The sequence below is a fragment of the Oncorhynchus mykiss genome, chromosome 21, assembly GCF_013265735.2.
Source record: "Oncorhynchus mykiss isolate Arlee chromosome 21, USDA_OmykA_1.1, whole genome shotgun sequence".
NCBI classification, from domain to species: Eukaryota; Metazoa; Chordata; class Actinopteri; order Salmoniformes; family Salmonidae; genus Oncorhynchus; species Oncorhynchus mykiss.
The window spans coordinates 2,000,436-2,020,000 of record NC_048585.1 but is presented as its reverse complement, the minus strand read 5'-3'; the positions used below and the strand labels follow the sequence as shown (position 1 = coordinate 2,020,000).

At 46.2% G+C, this 19,565-nt stretch overlaps 1 protein-coding gene across 3 annotated transcripts in view; it reads left to right on the top strand.

The window, feature by feature from the left end:
* Window positions 1-19,565, top strand: part of LOC110499711 (receptor-type tyrosine-protein phosphatase R) — a 94,328-nt gene that overhangs the window by 65,804 nt on the left and 8,959 nt on the right. For all 3 annotated transcript variants that reach the window (XM_036956589.1, XM_036956588.1, XM_036956590.1), the window contains 5 exons: window positions 4,819-4,968; window positions 5,845-6,071; window positions 11,753-11,942; window positions 12,641-12,725; window positions 15,810-15,889. In XM_036956589.1, coding sequence (XP_036812484.1) covers window positions 4,819-4,968; window positions 5,845-6,071; window positions 11,753-11,942; window positions 12,641-12,725; window positions 15,810-15,889 — 732 coding nt within the window. The remainder of the gene's footprint in view (window positions 1-4,818; window positions 4,969-5,844; window positions 6,072-11,752; window positions 11,943-12,640; window positions 12,726-15,809; window positions 15,890-19,565) is intronic.

The window sequence follows — 19,565 nt, the reverse complement described above, 5'->3', positions numbered from 1 at the left end:
GTCAACACATAGCAACAGTCAGTCAACATCCTCTCATATCAACACATAGCAACAGTCAGTCAACATCCTCTCCTATCAACACATAGCAACAGTCAGTCAGCATCCTCTCCTGTCAACACATAGTAACAGTCAGACAACATCCTCTGTGAAGATACAGTAGGTTGTTTGTGAAAGGTGGTGTCTTTGTGAATGGGATCTGTGTGTGGCTGCGTGTCTGTCTGTGTGTGTGGCTGCATGTGTGTGTGTGTGTGTGTGTGTGTGTGTGTGTGTGTGTGTGTGTGTGTGTGTGTGTGTGTGTGTGTGTGGCTGCATGTCTGTCTGTCTGTCTGTGTGTGTGTGTGTGTGTGTGTGTGTGTGTGTGTGTGTGTGTGTGTGTGTGTGTGTGTGTGTCTCAGAGAGGATCTGTAGAAGATTTGAAGAGATCAGCTATGACTGCCTGTGGTCAAGGATGTGAAGGCTTTCTCCCTCTCTGACACATGATCCCAGAGCGCTCTAATTGGCTCACACATGCTCCCCGAGCACTCCGATTGGCTGAAGGGCGAAGTGGGCGGGACATGAGGTCATCAGTTCGTAAGCTCATGACATCATCAGACCTCTGATAGCCCCTGGGATAGATGCTGTGGTTGGTCGATAGCCTGAGGATGATTAGCCAGTTAAAACCCTAAAGCTGTGTCACTTAATAGAGGTCAGAGGTCACAAGGGCTGTGTCCCAAATAGCAATGTGGTCAGTTAGTGGGTCCATCGTGTCAAAAAAACCTGAACCAGTAACCAGGGGTCACATTCTGTAACCAGATGTCACATCCTGTAACCAGGGGTCACATCCAGTAACCAGGGGTCGCATCCTGTAACCAGGGGTCACATCCTGTAACCAGGGGTCACATTCTGTAACCAGGGATCACATCCAGTAACCAGGGGTCACATCCTGTAACCAGGGGTCACATCCTGTTACCAGGGGTCACATCCTGTAACCAATAGTCACATCTAGTAACCAGGGGTCACATCCTGTTACCAGGGGTCACATCCTGTAACCAATAGTCACATCCTGTAACCAATAGTCACATCCAGTAACCAGGGGTCACATCCTGTAACCAATAGTCACATCCAGTAACCAGGGGTCACATCCAGTAACCAGTGGTCACATCCTGTGTGAATCCCAAATAGCATATTATTCCCTATTCCCACTACTTTAGACCAGAGCAATATTCCCAATTTAGTGCACTACTTTAGACCAGAGCCCTATTCCCTATATAGTGCACTACTTTAGACCAGGGCCCTTAGGACACAGACAAGATATGACCCCTAGTTCCTAGTTCAGGTTGTTAACTCTTCTTCCTAACAGGAACAACATGCTAATGCACAGGAAGTGGGCTTTGAATGTCTTACAAGGGTATTACTGTAACCTTTATTTAGCAGGAAGTGGGCTTTGAATGTTTTACAAGGGTATTTCTGTAACCTTTATTTAGCAGGAAGTTATGCTGTGCTGTGTTTACATTCTGCTTGGTATACCTACAATTCAATCCATGCATTAGCTATTGTTACTAAACTGTTATGAGCTCAAAGAGGACGTGCAACATGACTGGATTCCACAGGAGGGCGCCATCTCCCATGTTAATGTACATGTTGTAGACTATATCACTCAGCCATCTCCTATGTTGTTGTAGACTATATCACTCAGCCATCTCCCATGTTGTAGACTATATCACTCAGCCATCTCCCATGTTGTTGTAGACTATATCACTCAGCCATCTCCCATGTTGTTGTAGACTATATCACTCAGCCATCTCCCATGTTAATGTACATGTTGTAGACTATATCACTCAGCCATCTCCCATGTTGTTGTAGACTATATCACTCAGCCATCTCCCTTGTTGTAGACTATATCACTCAGCCATCTCCCATGTTGTTGTAGACTATATCACTCAGCCATCTCCCATGTTGTTGTAGACTATATCACTCAGCCATCTCCCATGTTGTAGACTATATCACTCAGCCATCTCCCATGTTGTTGTAGACTATATCACTCAGCCATCTCCCATGTTGTAGACTATATCACTCAGCCATCTCCCATGTTGTTGTAGACTATATCACTCAGCCATCTCCCATGTTAATGTACATGTTGTAGACTATATCACTCAGCCATCTCCCATGTTGTAGACTATATCACTCAGCCATCTCCCATGTTGTTGTAGACTATATCACTCAGCCATCTCCCATGTTAATGTACATGTTGTAGACTATATCACTCAGCCATCTCCCATGTTGTAGACTATATCACTCAGCCATCTCCCATGTTGTTGTAGACTATATCACTCAGCCATCTCCCATGTTGTAGACTATATCACTCAGCCATCTCCCATGTTAATGTACATGTTGTAGACTGTATCACTCAGCCATCTCCCATGTTGTAGACTATATCACTCAGCCATCTCCCATGTTGTTGTAGACTATATCACTCAGCCATCTCCCATGTTGTAGACTATATCACTCAGCCATCTCTCATGTTAATGTACATGTTGTAGACTATATCACTCAGCCATCTCCCATGTTGTAGACCATATCACTCAGCCATCTCCCATGTTGTTGTACATGTTGTAGACTATATCACTCAGCCATCTCCCATGTTGTAGACTATATCAATCAGCCAAATCCCATGTTAATGTACATGTTGTAGACTATATCACTCAGCCATCTCCCATGTTGTAGACTATATCACTCAGCCATCTCCCATGTTGTAGACTATATCACTCAGCCATCTCCCATGTTAATGTACATGTTGTAGACTATATCACTCAGCCATCTCCCATGTTGTAGACTATATCACTCAGCCATCTCCCATGTTGTTGTACATGTTGTAGACTATATCACTCAGCCATCTCCCATGTTAATGTACATGTTGTACACTATATCACTCAGCCATCTCCCATGTTGTAGACTATATCACTCAGCCATCTCCCATGTTGTTGTACATGTTGTAGACTATATCACTCAGCCATCTCCCATGTTGTAGACTATATCACTCAGCCATCTCCCATGTTGTTGTAGACTATATCACTCAGCCATCTCCCATGTTGTAGACTATATCACTCAGCCATCTCCCATGTTGTTGTACATGTTGTAGACTATATCACTCAGCCATCTCCCATGTTGTAGACTATATCACTCAGCCATCTCCCATGTTGTTGTAGACTATATCACTCAGCCATCTCCCATGTTGTAGACTATATCACTCAGCCATCTCCCATGTTGTAGACTATATCACTCAGCCATCTCCCATGTTGTTGTACATGTTGTAGACTATATCACTCAGCCATCTCCCATGTTGTAGACTATATCACTCAGCCAACTCCCATGTTGTAGACTATATCACTCAGCCATCTCCCATGTTGTTGTACATGTTGTAGACTATATCACTCAGCCATCTCCCATGTTGTAGACTATATCACTCAGCCATCTCCCATGTTGTTGTACATGTTGTAGACTATATCACTCAGCCATCTCCCATGTTGTTGTACATGTTGTAGACTATATCACTCAGCCATCTACCATGTTAATGTACATGTTGTAGACTATATCACTCAGCCATCTCCCATGTTGTAGACTATATCACTCAGCCATCTCCCATGTTGTTGTACATGTTGTAGACTATATCACTCAGCCATCTCCCATGTTGTAGACTATATCACTCAGCCATCTCCCATGTTGTTGTAGACTATATCACTCAGCCATCTCCCATGTTATTGTACATGTTGTAGACTATATCACTCAGCCATCTCCCATGTTATTGTAGACTATATCACTCAGCCATCTCCCATGTTGTTGTAGACTATATCACTCAGCCCTCTCCCATGTTATTGTACATGTTGTAGACTATATCACTCAGCCATCTCCCATGTTGTTGTACATGTTGTAGACTATATCACTCAGCCATCTCCCATGTTATTGTACATGTTGTAGACTATATCACTCAGCCATCTCCCATGTTGTAGACTATATCACTCAGCCCTCTCCAACAGAACTATGTTTCACATCCACAAGAGGGCATGCATATCACAATATAACAATATCACAATATCTCAATATTACAATATCACAATATCTCAATATTACAATGTCACAATATCTCAATATCTCAATATCACAATATCACAACGTCACAATATAATGATCTAGTGTGAATCCAAGATTGAACCCAGGTCTCACTGCTCTCTCTCTCTGTGGCTGGCGGGTCCTCTGAGGTCATGCCACCTCAGGGCCTGCAGACAGTGACATTAGAACTCCAAAATTAGCTCAGCCGTAAGGCTAATCACCTGGAAAATAGACCCGTGGGGACTCATTGTAAGCAGCAGGACACCTGAGGTGACTGGAAACAGAAAGAAGGAATGAGGAAGTGTTGTGATGTCCATAAGGTTTGCTGTGAACTGCTCTTTCATTTCAATAGCAATCAAAGCTCTCCTCTCCTCTCCTCTCCTCTCTTCTCTTCTCTTCTCCTCTCTTCTACACCCTCTCCTCTCTCCTACACCCTCTCCTCTACACCCCCTCCTCTCCTCTCCTCTCATCTACACCCTCTAAACCCTCTTCTCTACACCCTCTCCTCTCTTCTCTTCTCTTCTCTTCTCCTCTCCTCTCTTCTACACCCTCTCCTCTACACCCTCTCCTCTACACCCCCTCCTCTCCTCTCCTCTCATCTACACCCTCTAAACCCTCTTCTCTACACCCTCTCCTCCCCTCCCCTCTCTCCTCTCCTCTCCTCTCCTCTCCTCTCCTCTCCTCTCCTCTCCTCTCCTCTCCTCTCCTCTCCTCTCCTCTCCTCTCTCTCAGGTCCTCTACCGTCTAAAGGAGAAGGTTGAATATTCTGACAGGCAGACCAAAGAGCAGTCCGTGTTCCCCAGCCGCGACCTTCACCTGACCCCTGTCACCGTCCCACCCCCGGTCCCGCTGCACGCCGTCGGAGCACAGACCCAGCCCCAGGTAGGTTGGAGCGCGATTAACTACAATTCCCATAATGCAACACATATTTGAAGCCCCAAGTTGTAGCGTGATGTACTACAGTACCATAATGTTATGTGTAATACACCTGTATTCATAAAGTATATCAGAGTACGAGTGCTGATCTAGGATCAGGTCCTGCCTGACCATATCATCCTATTCAATCTGATCTAAAAGACCAAACTGATCCAAGATCAGCTCTCTTACAGGGCAGCAGGTAGTCTAGCAGTTAGAGCAGTGGACCAGTAACCAAAAGGAACTGACAAGGTGAACAATCTGCTGATGTGCCATTGAGCAAGGCACTTCAGGAGTGCGGCACTGAGCCTGTAAAACAACACATTTCACTGCCCCTACCCGGGTGTATGTGACAATAAAACATATGTCTTTCTACTGTGAGATGCTTTGTGAATACAGGTCCTGGTTTTATCTTTAGTAAAGGAGTGTCTGAAGCTCAACTAATGCTGTCCCATCTTGTCATTATTCCCCAGGTCCTGGTTTTATCTTTAGTAAAGGAGTGTCTGAAGCTAAACTAATGCTGTCCCATCTTGTCATTATTCCCCAGGTCCTGGTTTTATCTTTAGTAAAGGAGTGTCTGAAGCTAAACTAATGCTGTCCCATCTTGTCATTATTCCCCAGGTCCTGGTTTTATCTTTAGTAAAGGAGTGTCTGAAGCTAAACTAATGCTGTCCCATCTTGTCATTATTCCCCAGGTCCTGGTTTTATCTTTAGTAAAGATGTGTCTGAAGCTAAACTAATGCTGTCCCATCTTGTCATTATTCCCCAGGTCCTGGTTTTATCTTTAGTAAAGGCGTGTCTGAAGCTCAACTAATGCTGTCCCATCTTGTCATTATTCCCCAGGTCCCCTTCTCTAGCAGCATGGTCCAAGCAGAGCCAGCACCGCCTTCTACACCCATATCCATACCTCCACCCAGAGCCTGCCGTCCTCCACCCACCACCCCTGTCCCCATCCCTGTCTCCAGCTCCAGCTGTGGTCCTCCGCAGCTCCCCCCTGCCCACCAGAAACCCTGCCTGTCAGCCAGCCCCTCTCCCTTCAGGATGAAGCCTGCCGCGTGTCTCCAGGAGAGGTGAGTGAATACTGGTGGTGATATTAAATATGGACACTCAATGTTCATCTGTGTTGGACCAAACCGATGAGCGTTCTGTATAAAAGGACAAGGACGATTCTGGTTCTCGTCTCCTTGTAAAAAGAAGCATGAGCAGTGTGGGTTCAGTTGTCCACTAAATCATCTCACAATGATTCTGGGTTGAAAGACTGAAACCATGTAACCGTTTTGAAGTAGTCTATAGCCTCATTGTCCCAGAGCTGGAGGGTCTCTCTCAATAGCTGGGCTGTAGTCTATAGCCTGATTGTCCCAGAGCTGGAGGGTCTCTCAATAGCTGGGCTGTAGTCTATAGCCTGATTGTCCCAGAGCTGGAGGGTCTCTCTCAATAGCTGGGCTGTAGTCTATAGCCTGATTGTCCCAGAGCTGGAGGGTCTCTCAATAGCTGGGCTGTAGTCTATAGCCTGATTGTCCCAGAGCTGGAGGGTCTCTCTCCATAGCTGGGCTGTAGTCTATAGCCTGATTGTCCCAGAGCTGTAGGGTCTCTCTACACAGCTGGGCTGTAGTCTATAGCCTGATTGTCCCAGAGCTGGAGGGTCTCTCTCCATAGCTGGGCTGTAGTCTATAGCCTGATTGTCCCAGAGCTGGAGGGTCTCTCTACATAGCTGGGCTGTAGTCTATAGCCTGATTGTCCCAGAGCTGGAGGGTCTCTCTCCATAGCTGGGCTGTAGTCTATAGCCTGATTGTCTCAGAACTGGAGGGTCTCTCTCCATAGCTGGGCTGTAGTCTATAGCCGGATTGTCCCAGAGCTGGAGGGTCTCTCTCAATAGCTGGGCTGTAGTCTATAGCCTGATTGTCCCAGAGCTGGAGGTCTCTCTCCATAGCTGGGCTGTAGTCTATAGCCTGAATGTCCCAGAGCTGGAGGGTCTCTCTCCATAGCTGGGCTGTAGTCTATAGCCGGATTGTCCCAGAGCTGGAGGATCTCTCTCAATAGCTGGGCTGTAGTCTATAGCCTGATTGTCCCAGAGCTGGAGGTCTCTCTCCATAGCTGGGCTGTAGTCTATAGCCTGAATGTCCCAGAGCTGGAGGGTCTCTCTCCATAGCTGGGCTGTAGTCTATAGCCTGATTGTCCCAGAGCTGGAGGGTCTCTCTCCATAGCTAGGCTGTAGTCTATAGCCTGATTGTCCCAGAGCTGGAGGGTCTCTCTACATAGCTGGGCTGTAGTCTATAGCCTGATTGTCCCAGAACTGGAGTGTCTCTCTCAATAGCTGGGCTGTAGTCTATAGCCTGATTGTCCCAGAGCTGGAGGGTCTCTCTCAATAGCTGGGCTGTAGTGTATATGAGGTCAGGGCAGGGTTTGGTTGGATGTTGGCGGCCAATCAAGAACTGTCCTAGTGACACAAAGAACGGACGGATGGGGGAGAGGAGGAGGGGGAGGGGTAGAGGGGGAGAGGAGGGGAGGAGGGGTAGGAGGTGAAGAGGAGAGGAGGGAGGGGAGAGGGGGAAGGAGGGGATGAGGGGGAGAGGAGGGGAAGGAGGGGGGAGGAGGCAGAGGAGGGGTGAGGAGAGGAGGGGGAAGGAGGGGAAGGGGTGAAGTCTAAAGTCTTTAATGTTGCTCTTCCTCTCTGGCTTGACTTTAGAAGAACACTGTAAGTGATGTCTGGGAAACTTTCCACTGCTGCTTTTAACTACACAGAGAGAGAGACAGAGAGAGAGACAGAGAGAGAGACACGGAGAGAGACAGCGAGAGAGACACAGAGAGAGACACAGAGAGAGAACAGAGAGAGAACAGAGAGAGAACACAGAGAGAGAACACAGAGAGAGACACAGAGAGAGAGACACAGAGAGAGACACAGAGAGAGACACAGAGAGACACAGAGAGACACAGAGAGAGACACAGAGTGAGACACAGAGAGAGACACAGAGAGAGACACAGAGAGAGACACAGAGAGAGACACAGAGAGAGACACAGAGAGAGACAGAGAGAGACAGAGAGAGACACAGAGAGAGACACAGAAAGAGACACAGAGAGAGAACACAGAGAGAGACACAGAGAGAGAACACAGAGAGAGAACACAGAGAGAGACACATAGAGAGACACAGAGAGAGACACAGAGAGAGACACAGAGAGAGACACAGAGAGAGACCACAGAGAGAGAACACAGAGATAGACACAGAGAGAGACACAGAAAGAGACACAGAGAGAGAACACAGAGAGAGACACAGAAAGAGACACAGAAAGAGACACAGAGAGAGAACACAGAGAGAGACACAGAGCGAAACTGGTTTGAAGACATTTGAAGGTTTTCATCGTGCGTTTATACCAAGCAGATTAGATGTTGTAGCTACACACAATCCCCAAATGAATGGCTGATACCAGCATATTGTATCATGTCCCAGCAGTAAGTTGTGGGTTATGTTATCACATCCCACTGCACTCAGGTGAACTGTTACATGCTGGCCAGAGTCCAGAGGCATTGAGCCGTGGTATTTTCCCCCGACCTCTAACATCTGATTGTGTTTGGTGGCAGGTGTTCTCCGTAGAGTACGTGTAGAATGAGGGGTAGACCACCTCCTCTGCCTTAGTCTGAGGAAGGTGGGAACAGGGAGGAGGAGGAAGAGGAGGAGGAAAGGAGGAGGAGAAGGAGGGAAGAGGGGGAGAAGAGGAGGAGGAGGAGGAGGAGGAAGGGGGGGAGTAGGAGGGAAGAGGGGGAGAGGAGGAGGAGGAGGATGAGGAGGAAAATAAGGGAATGAGGAGGAGGACGAGAAGGACTGGAGAGGGGGAGGAGGAGGAAGGAAGGGGGGGAGAAGGAGGGAAGAGGGAGAGAAGGAGGAGATGGAGGATGTAGAGGAGGAGGAGGAGGGAATGAGGAGGAGGATGAGAAGGATGGAAGAGGTGGAGGAGGAGGAAGGAAGGGGGAGGAGGAGGAAGGAAGGGGTGGAGAAGGAGGAGATGGAGGACATAGAGTAGGAGGTAGAGGAGGAGGGAAGAGGACATCTTGGTTCTTTCTCAAATAATCTTACCTCGATTGCTCACCTCCTCTCCTCACCTCCTTCTCTAAACCCATTGAAGGAAAAGGTACATAGCCCCTCCCCCTCTGACCTTCTCCTCTTATACAGTTGAGAAGGAGGTGAGGAAAGATGAATTGAGATTGAGGCCCCTTATGTCACAAGTCATCCTGATGTTTATAAGAAGGAAGTGAGAGAATGTTCCGGAACAGGCCTCTGTCAGGAATGTTCTTTATGTAAAACAATGAAGCAGGATAAAATGCAATGAGAGAGGGTTCATTTCACTGGCAGGTGTCTCATGGTGATAGATTACATAGGATTTTTTTTTGGGGGGGGAATATTGTCAAGTGCTTTTGTACCATTTTGGAGTGTAGTTTGAGGATGCCTGATAACGCTCAGGTCTGGAACTGTAATGTGTATTTCCTCTATGTACATGTAGGTTAGAATGTATATATTATATGACAGGAAGAAGATCATTAACACTGTCAGCATTGTATATTTAAGGCAATAAGGTCGGAGGAGGTGTGGTATATGGCCAATATACCACGGCTAAGGGCTGTTCTTAGGCACGACGCAACGCTGAGTGCCTGGATACAGCCCTTAGCGGTGGTATATGGCCAATATACCACGGCTAAGGGCTGTTCTTAGGCACGACGCAACGCGGAGTGCCTGGATACAGCCCTTAGCTGCATCCAATATACCACGGCTAAGGGCTGTTCTTAGGCACGACGCAACGCTGAGTTTCTGGATACAGCCCTTAGCCGTGGTATATGGCCAGTATACCACGGCTAAGGGCTGTTCTTAGGCACGACACAACGCTGAGTGCCTGGATACAGCCCTTAGCCGTGGTATATTAGCCATATACCACAAACCCCCGAGGTGCCTTATTGCTGTTATAAACTGGTTACCAACATAATTAGAGCTGTAAAAATACATGTTTTGTCATACCCGTGGTATACGGTCTGATATACTACGGCCGTCGGCCAATCAGCATTCAGGGCTCCAACCACCAAGTTGATTATTTTAAACAATATACACTTAGAAACCTGAGTGGTGTCACTAACCAGGCACATGCCATCTTCCTGTCAAGTAAAACAGTACGGAGTGACAGGCACCAGCAGCCCTAACCTGTGACTCCACTGCCTCTGAATAGACTGCCATTTGGGCTCAGACCACAAGAACAAAAGGGAAAGGCGTGACTCTCTGACAGGAAACTGGCTACTTCCTGAGCCGCCATGGGGCTGATTGTTGCAGGACTGCAGTTCAGAGTGGACACACAACACTGAATGTTCGGTCCTTGACTGGAACAATTCCCTTTGGTCTGTGCTCTGCATTCAGTGTCAACAACTGAGAAAACAGAGATATGCTGGTCTCTGCATTGTTGAAGATTTTTGGCAAAATGGTCATCGAGATGTTACGATGGCTGAGCAGCCAGATGGAGAGAGAGAGAGCCAGAGAGACAGAGAGAGAGAGACAGAGAGAGAGAGACATAGAGGGACAGAGAGAGACAGAGAGACAGAGAGACAGAGAGAGAGAGAGACAGAGAGAGAGAGAGAGAGACAGAGAGAGAGAGAGAGGGAGAGACATAGAGAGACAGAGAGAGACAGAGAGAGAGAGAGAGAGAGAGAGAGAGAGAGAGAGACATAGAGGGACAGAGAGAGACAGAGAGACAGAGAGAGAGAGAGAGAGAGAGACAGAGAGAGAGAGAGAGAGACAGAGAGAGAGAGAGAGGGAGAGACATAGAGAGACAGAGAGAGACAGAGAGAGAGAGAGAGAGAGAGAGAGAGACAGAGAGAGAGGCAGAGCGAGACAGAGAGAGAGAGAGAGAGAGACAGAGAGAGAGACAGAGAGAGACAGAGAGAGAGACAGAGAGAGAGAGCGAGAGAGAGAGAGAGAGAGAGAGAGAGAGAGAGACAGAGAGAGAGAGACAGTGAGAGAGACTATATACTGTATATATGCGTGCGTGTGTGTATTCATTTGTGCATGTGCGTGCACGTGTGTGTGTTCTATAGCGGGTGTCAGGGGGTCAGGAAGACCTGTCTCTGTGGTGATTGGGCATTAGCTGGTGTCAAGGGGTCAGGAAGACCTGTCTCCGTGGTGATTGGGCATTAGCTGGTGTCAAGGGGTCAGGAAGACCTGTCTCCGTGGTGATTGGGCATTAGCTGGTGTCAAGGGGTCAGGAAGACCTGTCTCCGTGGTGATTGGTCATTAGCTGGTGTCAGGGAGTCAGGAAGACATGTCTCCTTGGTGATTGGGCATTAGCTGGTGTCAGGGGGTCAGGAAGACCTGTCTCCATGGTGATTGGTCATTAGCCAGAGTTTGTTCTTAACAGTTTGTTGTTGTTCTGGAAGCCCAGCCAACCGGGACCGGACGCCATATTTAACCCCCTCTGATTGGGCCAGGGTAAACAATGAGAAGGTGATTTGATGTGGGCATGCGAATAGACCAAGACATGTTATCTTCAGGAGATGAGGAGGAACAAACAAATAGAATTTAAAGATAGTCCAGTCGAGTTCAACAATTGTTCCCTTGATTAGCCAGTTACAGTAATCTGTCGCCCATGTTGCTAGGCAGAATACGGTTTGTTTATGACCCGCATTCTGCCAATAAAAACACCACAGTAAGCCACTCTGAGAAAAGGCAGATCAACGTAGAACGAGGAAAAGACCATGTTAACATGTGTTTTGGTCCCGTAGGAGAGGCTCCAACGTCTCCCTGGTGCTGGACATGTCCTCCCTGGCCTCGGTGGAGCCCCTGAACTGTGGGGTGGTGACCCCCAGAGAGAGGGCCACTCAGGAGTACCTGCAGTCAGCCAGCCGGACCCTGTCCAGACAGCAGCTACGAGACGTGGTGCTCAACACACAGACGCTGCACGCAGAGTTCGCTGTGAGTGGAATGAACACACGCATGCACGTACACACACACACACACACACACACACCACACACACACACCACACACACACACACACCACACACACACACACACACTCACACACACACACACACACACACAACGCACACACCTTCGCATACACCACACACACACACACACACACACACACACACACACACACACACACACACACCACACACACACACCACACACACACACACACCACACACACACACACACACTCACACCACACACACACACACACACACACCACACACACACACCACACACACACACACACACACACACAGCTACGAGACGTGGCGCTCCACACACAGACCCTACACACACACACACACAGCTACGAGACGTGGCGCTCCACACACAGACCCTACACACACACACACAGACCCTACACACCGGGTTCGTCGTGAGTAAACAAAACGTCAACACAACCACTACACAGCGTTGTGTTCCTGTGGTCAACAACTTGATTAATCAACTCTGTTATTCAAGGCCGGATAGCCCATTACATTTGTGTATGTGGAACAATCCACCTCAACATTTATGGGCTGTTTAAACCAATTGATTTAACTTGCTTCATGAGTTAAATTGTGTTTTTGTTTGTCCGATTTGTTTGTCTGTTTTTGTTTGTCTGTTTTGTTTGTCCGTTTTGTTTGTCCGTTCAGGAAATCCCAATGAACTTTGTGGATCCAAAGGTGATGGACATTTCCAGTCATGGAACCAAAAACAGATACAAGACAATACTGCCAAGTAAGTATATTAGCTTTTTAATATGTATTAGTTCATTAAGCAATAAGACTCGAGGGGGGTGTGGTATATGGCCAATATAACACGGCTAAGGGTTGTTCTTTAACCACGACACAACGCGGAGTGCCTGGATACAGCCCTTAGCCGTGGTATATTGGCCATATACCACAAATCCCCAAGGTGCCTTATTGCTGTTATAAACTGGTTACCAACGTAATTAGAGCTGTAAAAATACATGTTTTGTCATACCCATATACGGTGTGATATACCACGGATTTCAGCCAATCAGCATTCAGGGCTGGAACCACCCAGTTTATAAGGACTAATTGACCACCCACAGAGCCACAACCTGTTGTGTGGTCCCACAGACTAAGGCTATGGTGTTAATGTGAGGGTCAGTGTCGAGTCGCGGTAGATTAGGCTTGTCTATCTCTCACAGCAGTAGTTCTGTCAACCTGTCACTGTCTGTTATTGTCAACCTTTGGGCTCTCACACACACACACACACACACACACACACACACGCACACATAGACAAACATTCTCTGCAGCGCATGATATATTGTTGTGTGCAGCATGTGTTTGGCAACACTGAAAACAACCAAACATAGCCAACCGCCACAACCTCTCCTGGTCATACAGGAAGTGTTTTAGTGCTGCCCTGTCTGGTTGGTCAGCCTGGTGGACGGAAGTGGTCAAATATAAACCCAATGTCTGAGATGAGCTGTTCCTTCCTGATTCTTTAAACAGCCTCTAGGTGTGTCCCAAATGGTGTCCTATTCCCTAGTGTTCTGCCTTTAACCCTGTGGGTCCTGATCAAAAGTACTGCACTAACTAGGGAATAGGGTGCTGTAGTAGCGCATTAACTAGGGAATAGGGTGCTATAGTAGTGCACTAACTAGGGAATAGGGCGCTGTAGTAGCGAACTATCTAGGGAATAGGGTGCTATAGTAGTGCACTAACTAAGGAATAGGATGTTATAGTAGTGCACTAACTAGGGAATAGGGTGTTATAGTAGTATGTGTGTGTGTGTGTGTGTGTGTGTGTGTGTTTGTGTGTGTGTGTGTGTGTGAATGACATCATTCTGTAATAAAAAGACAGTTGGGTTGGAATGTTACTGTCTTCCCGTTCACACCTTGGAACGTTATCAGGCTTCCTGTCTGAACCAGCAGTCTTCCTTCAACACGCAGAGCACAGAGGGGTCTGAGGTTGAGGTTGGGGTCTGGGGTTGAGGTCGGGGTCTGGGGTTGAGGTCTGGGGTGGAGGTCTGGGGTTGAGGTTGGTGTCTGGGGTTGAGGTTGGGGTCTGGGGTTGAGGTCTGGGGTTGAGGTTGGGGTCTGGGGTTGGGGTCTGGGGTTGAGGTCTGGAGTTGGGGTCTGGGGTTGAGGTCTGGGGTTGAGGTCTGGGGTTGAGGTTGGGGTCTGGGGTTGAGGTTGGGGTCTGGGGTTGAGGTTGGGGTGTGGGGTTGAGGTCTGGGGTTGAAGTCTGGGGTTGAGGTTGGGGTGTGGGGTTGAGGTCTGGGGTTGAGGTCTGGGGTTGAGGTTGGGGTCTGGGGTTGGGGTCTGGGGTTGAGGTCTGGAGTTGGGGTCTGGGGTTGAGGTCTGGGGTTGAGGTCTGGGGTTGAGGTTGGGGTCTGGGGTTGAGGTTGGGGTCTGGGGTTGAGGTTGGGGTGTGGGGTTGAGGTCTGGGGTTGAAGTCTGGGGTTGAGGTTGGGGTGTGGGGTTGAGGTCTGGGGTTGAAGTCTGGGGTTGAGGTTGGGGTCTGGGGTCTGGGGTTAAGGTTGGGGTCTGGGGTTGAGGTCTGGGGTTGAGGTTGGGGTCTGGGATCTGGGGTTGAAGTCTGGGGTTGAGGTCTGGGGTTGAGGTTGGGGTCTGGGATTGAGGTTGGGGTCTGGGGTTGAGGTCTGAGATTTAGGTCTGAGGTTGGGGTCTGAGGTCGAGGTCTGGGGTTGAGGTTGAGGTTGGGGTTGAGGTCTGGGGTTGAGGTCTGGGGTTGAGGTCTGGGGTTGAGGTTGGGGTCTGGGGTTGAGGTTGGGGTGTGGGGTTGAGGTCTGGGGTTGAAGTCTGGGGTTGAGGTTGGGGTGTGGGGTTGAGGTCTGGGGTTGAAGTCTGGGGTTGAGGTTGGGGTCTTGGGTTGAGGTCTGGGGTTGAGGTTGGGGTCTGAGGTTGAGGTCTGGGGTTGGGGTCTGGGGTTGAGGTCTGGGGTTGAGGTTGGGGTCTGGGGTTGAGGTCTGGGGTTGAGGTCTGGGGTTGAGGTTGGGGTCTGGGGTTGGGGTCTGGGGTTGAGGTTGGGATCTGGGGTTGGGGGTTGAGGTTGGGGTCTGGGGTCTGGGGTTGAGGTTGGGGTCTAGACAGAAGACTTCAGACAGATAAGTCCAGACAAAACACTTCAGACAGAGAAGTCCAGACAGAACAGTCCAGACAGAACACTCCAGACAGAACTCTTCAGACAGAGAAGTCCAGACAGAACACTTCAGACAGAGAAGTCCAGACAAAACACTTCAGACAGAGCAGTCCAGACAGAACACTTCAGACAGAGCAGTCCAGACAGAACACTTCAGACAGAGAGGTCCAGACAGAACACTTCAGACAGAACACACCAGACAGAACACACCAGACAGAACAGTCCAGACAGAACAGTCCAGACTGAACTCTTCAGACAGAGAAGTCCTGTCTGCAGTCACTAACATATCTATCTGATTCTAACAGCTGGAACCTCCAGTCACTAACAGATCTATCTGATTCTAACAGCTGGAACCTCCAGTCACTAACATATCTATCTGATTCTAACATCTGGAACCCTTTAGTCACTAACAGATCTATCTGATTATAATAGCTGGAACCTCCAGTCACTAACAGATCTATCTGATTCTAACAGCTGGAACCTCCAGTCACTAACATATCTATCTGATTCTAACAGCTGGAACCTCCAGTCACTAACAGATCTATCTGATTCTAATTGCTGGAACCCTTTAGTCACTAACATATCTATCTGATTCTAACAGCTGGAACCTCCAGTCACTAACATATCTATCTGATTCTAATAGCTGGAACCCTTTAGTCACTAACATATCTGTTGTCTTCTGCAGATCCACATTCCAGAGTGATCCTGAGGACCAAGAGCTCCTTCGACCCTCTCAGCAGCTACATCAACGCCAACTACATTAGGGTAAGTTACACACACACACACACACACACGCACGCACGCACGCACGCACACACACACACACACACACACACACACACACACACACACACACACACATCAACGCCAACTACATTAGGGTAAATTATGCACGCGCGCGCACACACACACACACACACGCACGCACGCACGCACGCACGGACGCACACACACACACACACACACACACACACACATCAATGCCAATTACAGGGTAAGTTATCCACCAGGCATGTGAGCCCAGGGACTGTTCTGGGTTCTTAACCATTGTTTGTGAACACATTGAATTCTGAACCCAAACCCAAACAGGTGGATGTTGTGTTTGTAAAACAACAGTGATCTCTTAGTTATGATAGCGCTCTCATAATGAACAGGTAAAAAACATTTCCTGAAAGATGTCTGTACAGGTATGCATAGTCAGATTATAACACAGATTAAAGTTGACTGTACAGGTATGCATAGTCAGATTATAACACAGATTAAAGTTGACTGTACAGGTATGCATAGTCAGATTATAACACAGATTAAAGTTGACTGTACAGGTATGCATAGTCAGATTAAAACTCAGATTAAAGTTGTCTGTACAGGTATGCATAGTCAGATTAAAACTCAGATTAAAGTTGACTGTACAGGTATGCATAGTCAGATTATAGCACAGATTAAAATTGTCTGTACAGGTATGCATAGTCAGATTAAAACTCAGATTAAAGTTGTCTGTACAGGTATGCATAGTCAGATTAAAACTCAGATTAAAGTTGACTGTACAGGTATGCATAGTCAGATTATAGCACAGATTAAAATTGTCTGTACAGGTATGCATAGTCAGATTATAACACAGATTAAAGTTGTCTGTACAGGTATGCATAGTCAGATTATAACACAGATTAAAGTTGGCTGTACAGGTATGCATAGTCAGATTATAACACAGATTAAAGTTGTCTGTACAGGTATGCATATTCAGATTATAACACAGATTAAAGTTGGCTGTACAGGTATGCATATTCAGATTATAACACAGATTAAAGTTGTCTGTACAGGTATGCATAGTCAGATTATAACACAGATTAAAGTTGTCTGTACAGGTATGCATAGTCAGATTATAGCACAGATTAAAGTTGGCTGTACAGGTATGCATAGCCAGATTATAACAGATTAAAGTTGTCTGTACAGGTATGCATAGTCAGATTATAACACAGATTAAAGTTGTCTGTACAGGTATGCATAGCCAGATTACAACAGATTAAAGTTGTCTGTACAGGTATGCATAGTCAGATTATAACACAGATTAAAGTTGGCTGTACAGGTATGCATAGTCAGATTATAACACAGATTAAAGTTGTCTGTACAGGTATGCATAGTCAGATTATAACACAGATTAAAGTTGTCTGTACAGGTATGCATAGTCAGATTATAACACAGATTAAAGTTGTCTGTACAGGTATGCATAGTCAGATTATAACAGATTAAAGTTGGCTGTACAGGTATGCATAGTCAGATTATAACACAGATTAAAGTTGGCTGTACAGGTATGCATAGTCAGATTATAACACAGATTAAAATTGGCTGTACGGGTATGCATAGTCAGATTATAACACAGATTAAAGTTGTCTGTACAGGTATGCATATTCAGAATAAAACACAGATTAAAGTTGTCTGTACAGGTATGCATATTCAGAATAAAACACAGATTAAAGTTGACTGTACAGGTATGCATAGTCAGATTATAACACAGATTAAAGTTGTCTGTACAGGTATGCATAGTCAGATTATAGCACAGATTAAAGTTGGCTGTACAGGTATGCATAGCCAGATTATAACAGATTAAAGTTGTCTGTACAGGTATGCATAGTCAGATTATAACACAGATTAAAGTTGTCTGTACAGGTATGCATAGCCAGATTACAACAGATTAAAGTTGTCTGTACAGGTATGCATAGTCAGATTATAACACAGATTAAAGTTGGCTGTACAGGTATGCATAGTCAGATTATAACACAGATTAAAGTTGTCTGTACAGGTATGCATAGTCAGATTATAACACAGATTAAAGTTGTCTGTACAGGTATGCATAGTCAGATTATAACACAGATTAAAGTTGTCTGTACAGGTATGCATAGTCAGATTATAACAGATTAAAGTTGGCTGTACAGGTATGCATAGTCAGATTATAACACAGATTAAAGTTGGCTGTACAGGTATGCATAGTCAGATTATAACACAGATTAAAATTGGCTGTACGGGTATGCATAGTCAGATTATAACACAGATTAAAGTTGTCTGTACAGGTATGCATATTCAGAATAAAACACAGATTAAAGTTGTCTGTACAGGTATGCATATTCAGAATAAAACACAGATTAAAGTTGACTGTACAGGTATGCATAGTCAGATTAAAACTCAGATTAAAGTTGTCTGTACAGGTATGCATAGTCAGAATAAAACACAGATTAAAGTTGTCTGTACAGGTATGCATAGTCAGATTATAACACAGATTAAAGTTGTCTGTACAGGTATGCATATTCAGATTATAACAGATTAAAGTTGTCTGTACAGGTATGCATATTCAGATTATAACACAGATTAAAGTTGTCTGTACAGGTATGCATAGTCAGATTAAAACTCAGATTAAAGTTGTCTGTACAGGTATGCATAGTCAGAATAAAACACAGATTAAAGTTGTCTGTACAGGTATGCATAGTCAGATTATAACACAGATTAAAGTTGTCTGTACAGGTATGCATATTCAGATTATAACAGATTAAAGTTGTCTGTACAGGTATGCATATTCAGATTATAACACAGATTAAAGTTGTCTGTACAGGTATGCATAGTCAGATTAAAACTCAGATTAAAGTTGTCTGTACAGGTATGCATAGTCAGATTATAACAGATTAAAGTTGTCTGTACAGGTATGCATATTCAGATTATAACAGATTAGAGATTAGAACGGAACTCATGAAACATAGTTACATTTTTTTCATTCTATCACCCTGGATTCTAACTGGTCATCTTTAGTTTAGTTCATGCCTTCATATTTCATATTATGCAGTCATATCCCAGTGTTGTTGAACTGATTGGTGTGATATAAGACTTGTTCCCTTTTTAAACAAACAAACAACTTCAGATTCTCCTTATCGGGTTTCTCCATCTTGGGAAAGAAAAGCGTAGCAGTGAGGCCAGGGGAGCGAGGACATTGTTTCTGTTGTTTCCATGTAAATCTATGGAGAGAACAGAAGGAGAGAGAGGGCAGGCCGGAGGAACTAGTGAACTCACTCTCTAATGACCCGTTGAGCTCCAGATACAATAGGGCCACTTCCCCTGTAGTCACTGCAGGAAGCTCAACTACTAGCATGACTTCACAATGGCACCCTGTTCCCTATTTAGTGCAATACATTCTGGTCAAAAGTAGTGCACTATATAGGGAATAGGGTGCCATATGGGACATAACACTCTCATTTTCTCTTTCACACCATAGAGGCTATTCAGACCTGATGTGGTTTATCTCTCTCTGGACAGTAGCTAACACCATAGAGGATAATCAGACCTGCTGTGGTTTATCTCTCCCTGGACAGTAGCTAACACCATAGAGGATATTCAGACCTGCTGTGGTTTATCTCTCTCTGGACAGTAGCTAACACCATAGAGGATATTCAGACCTGCT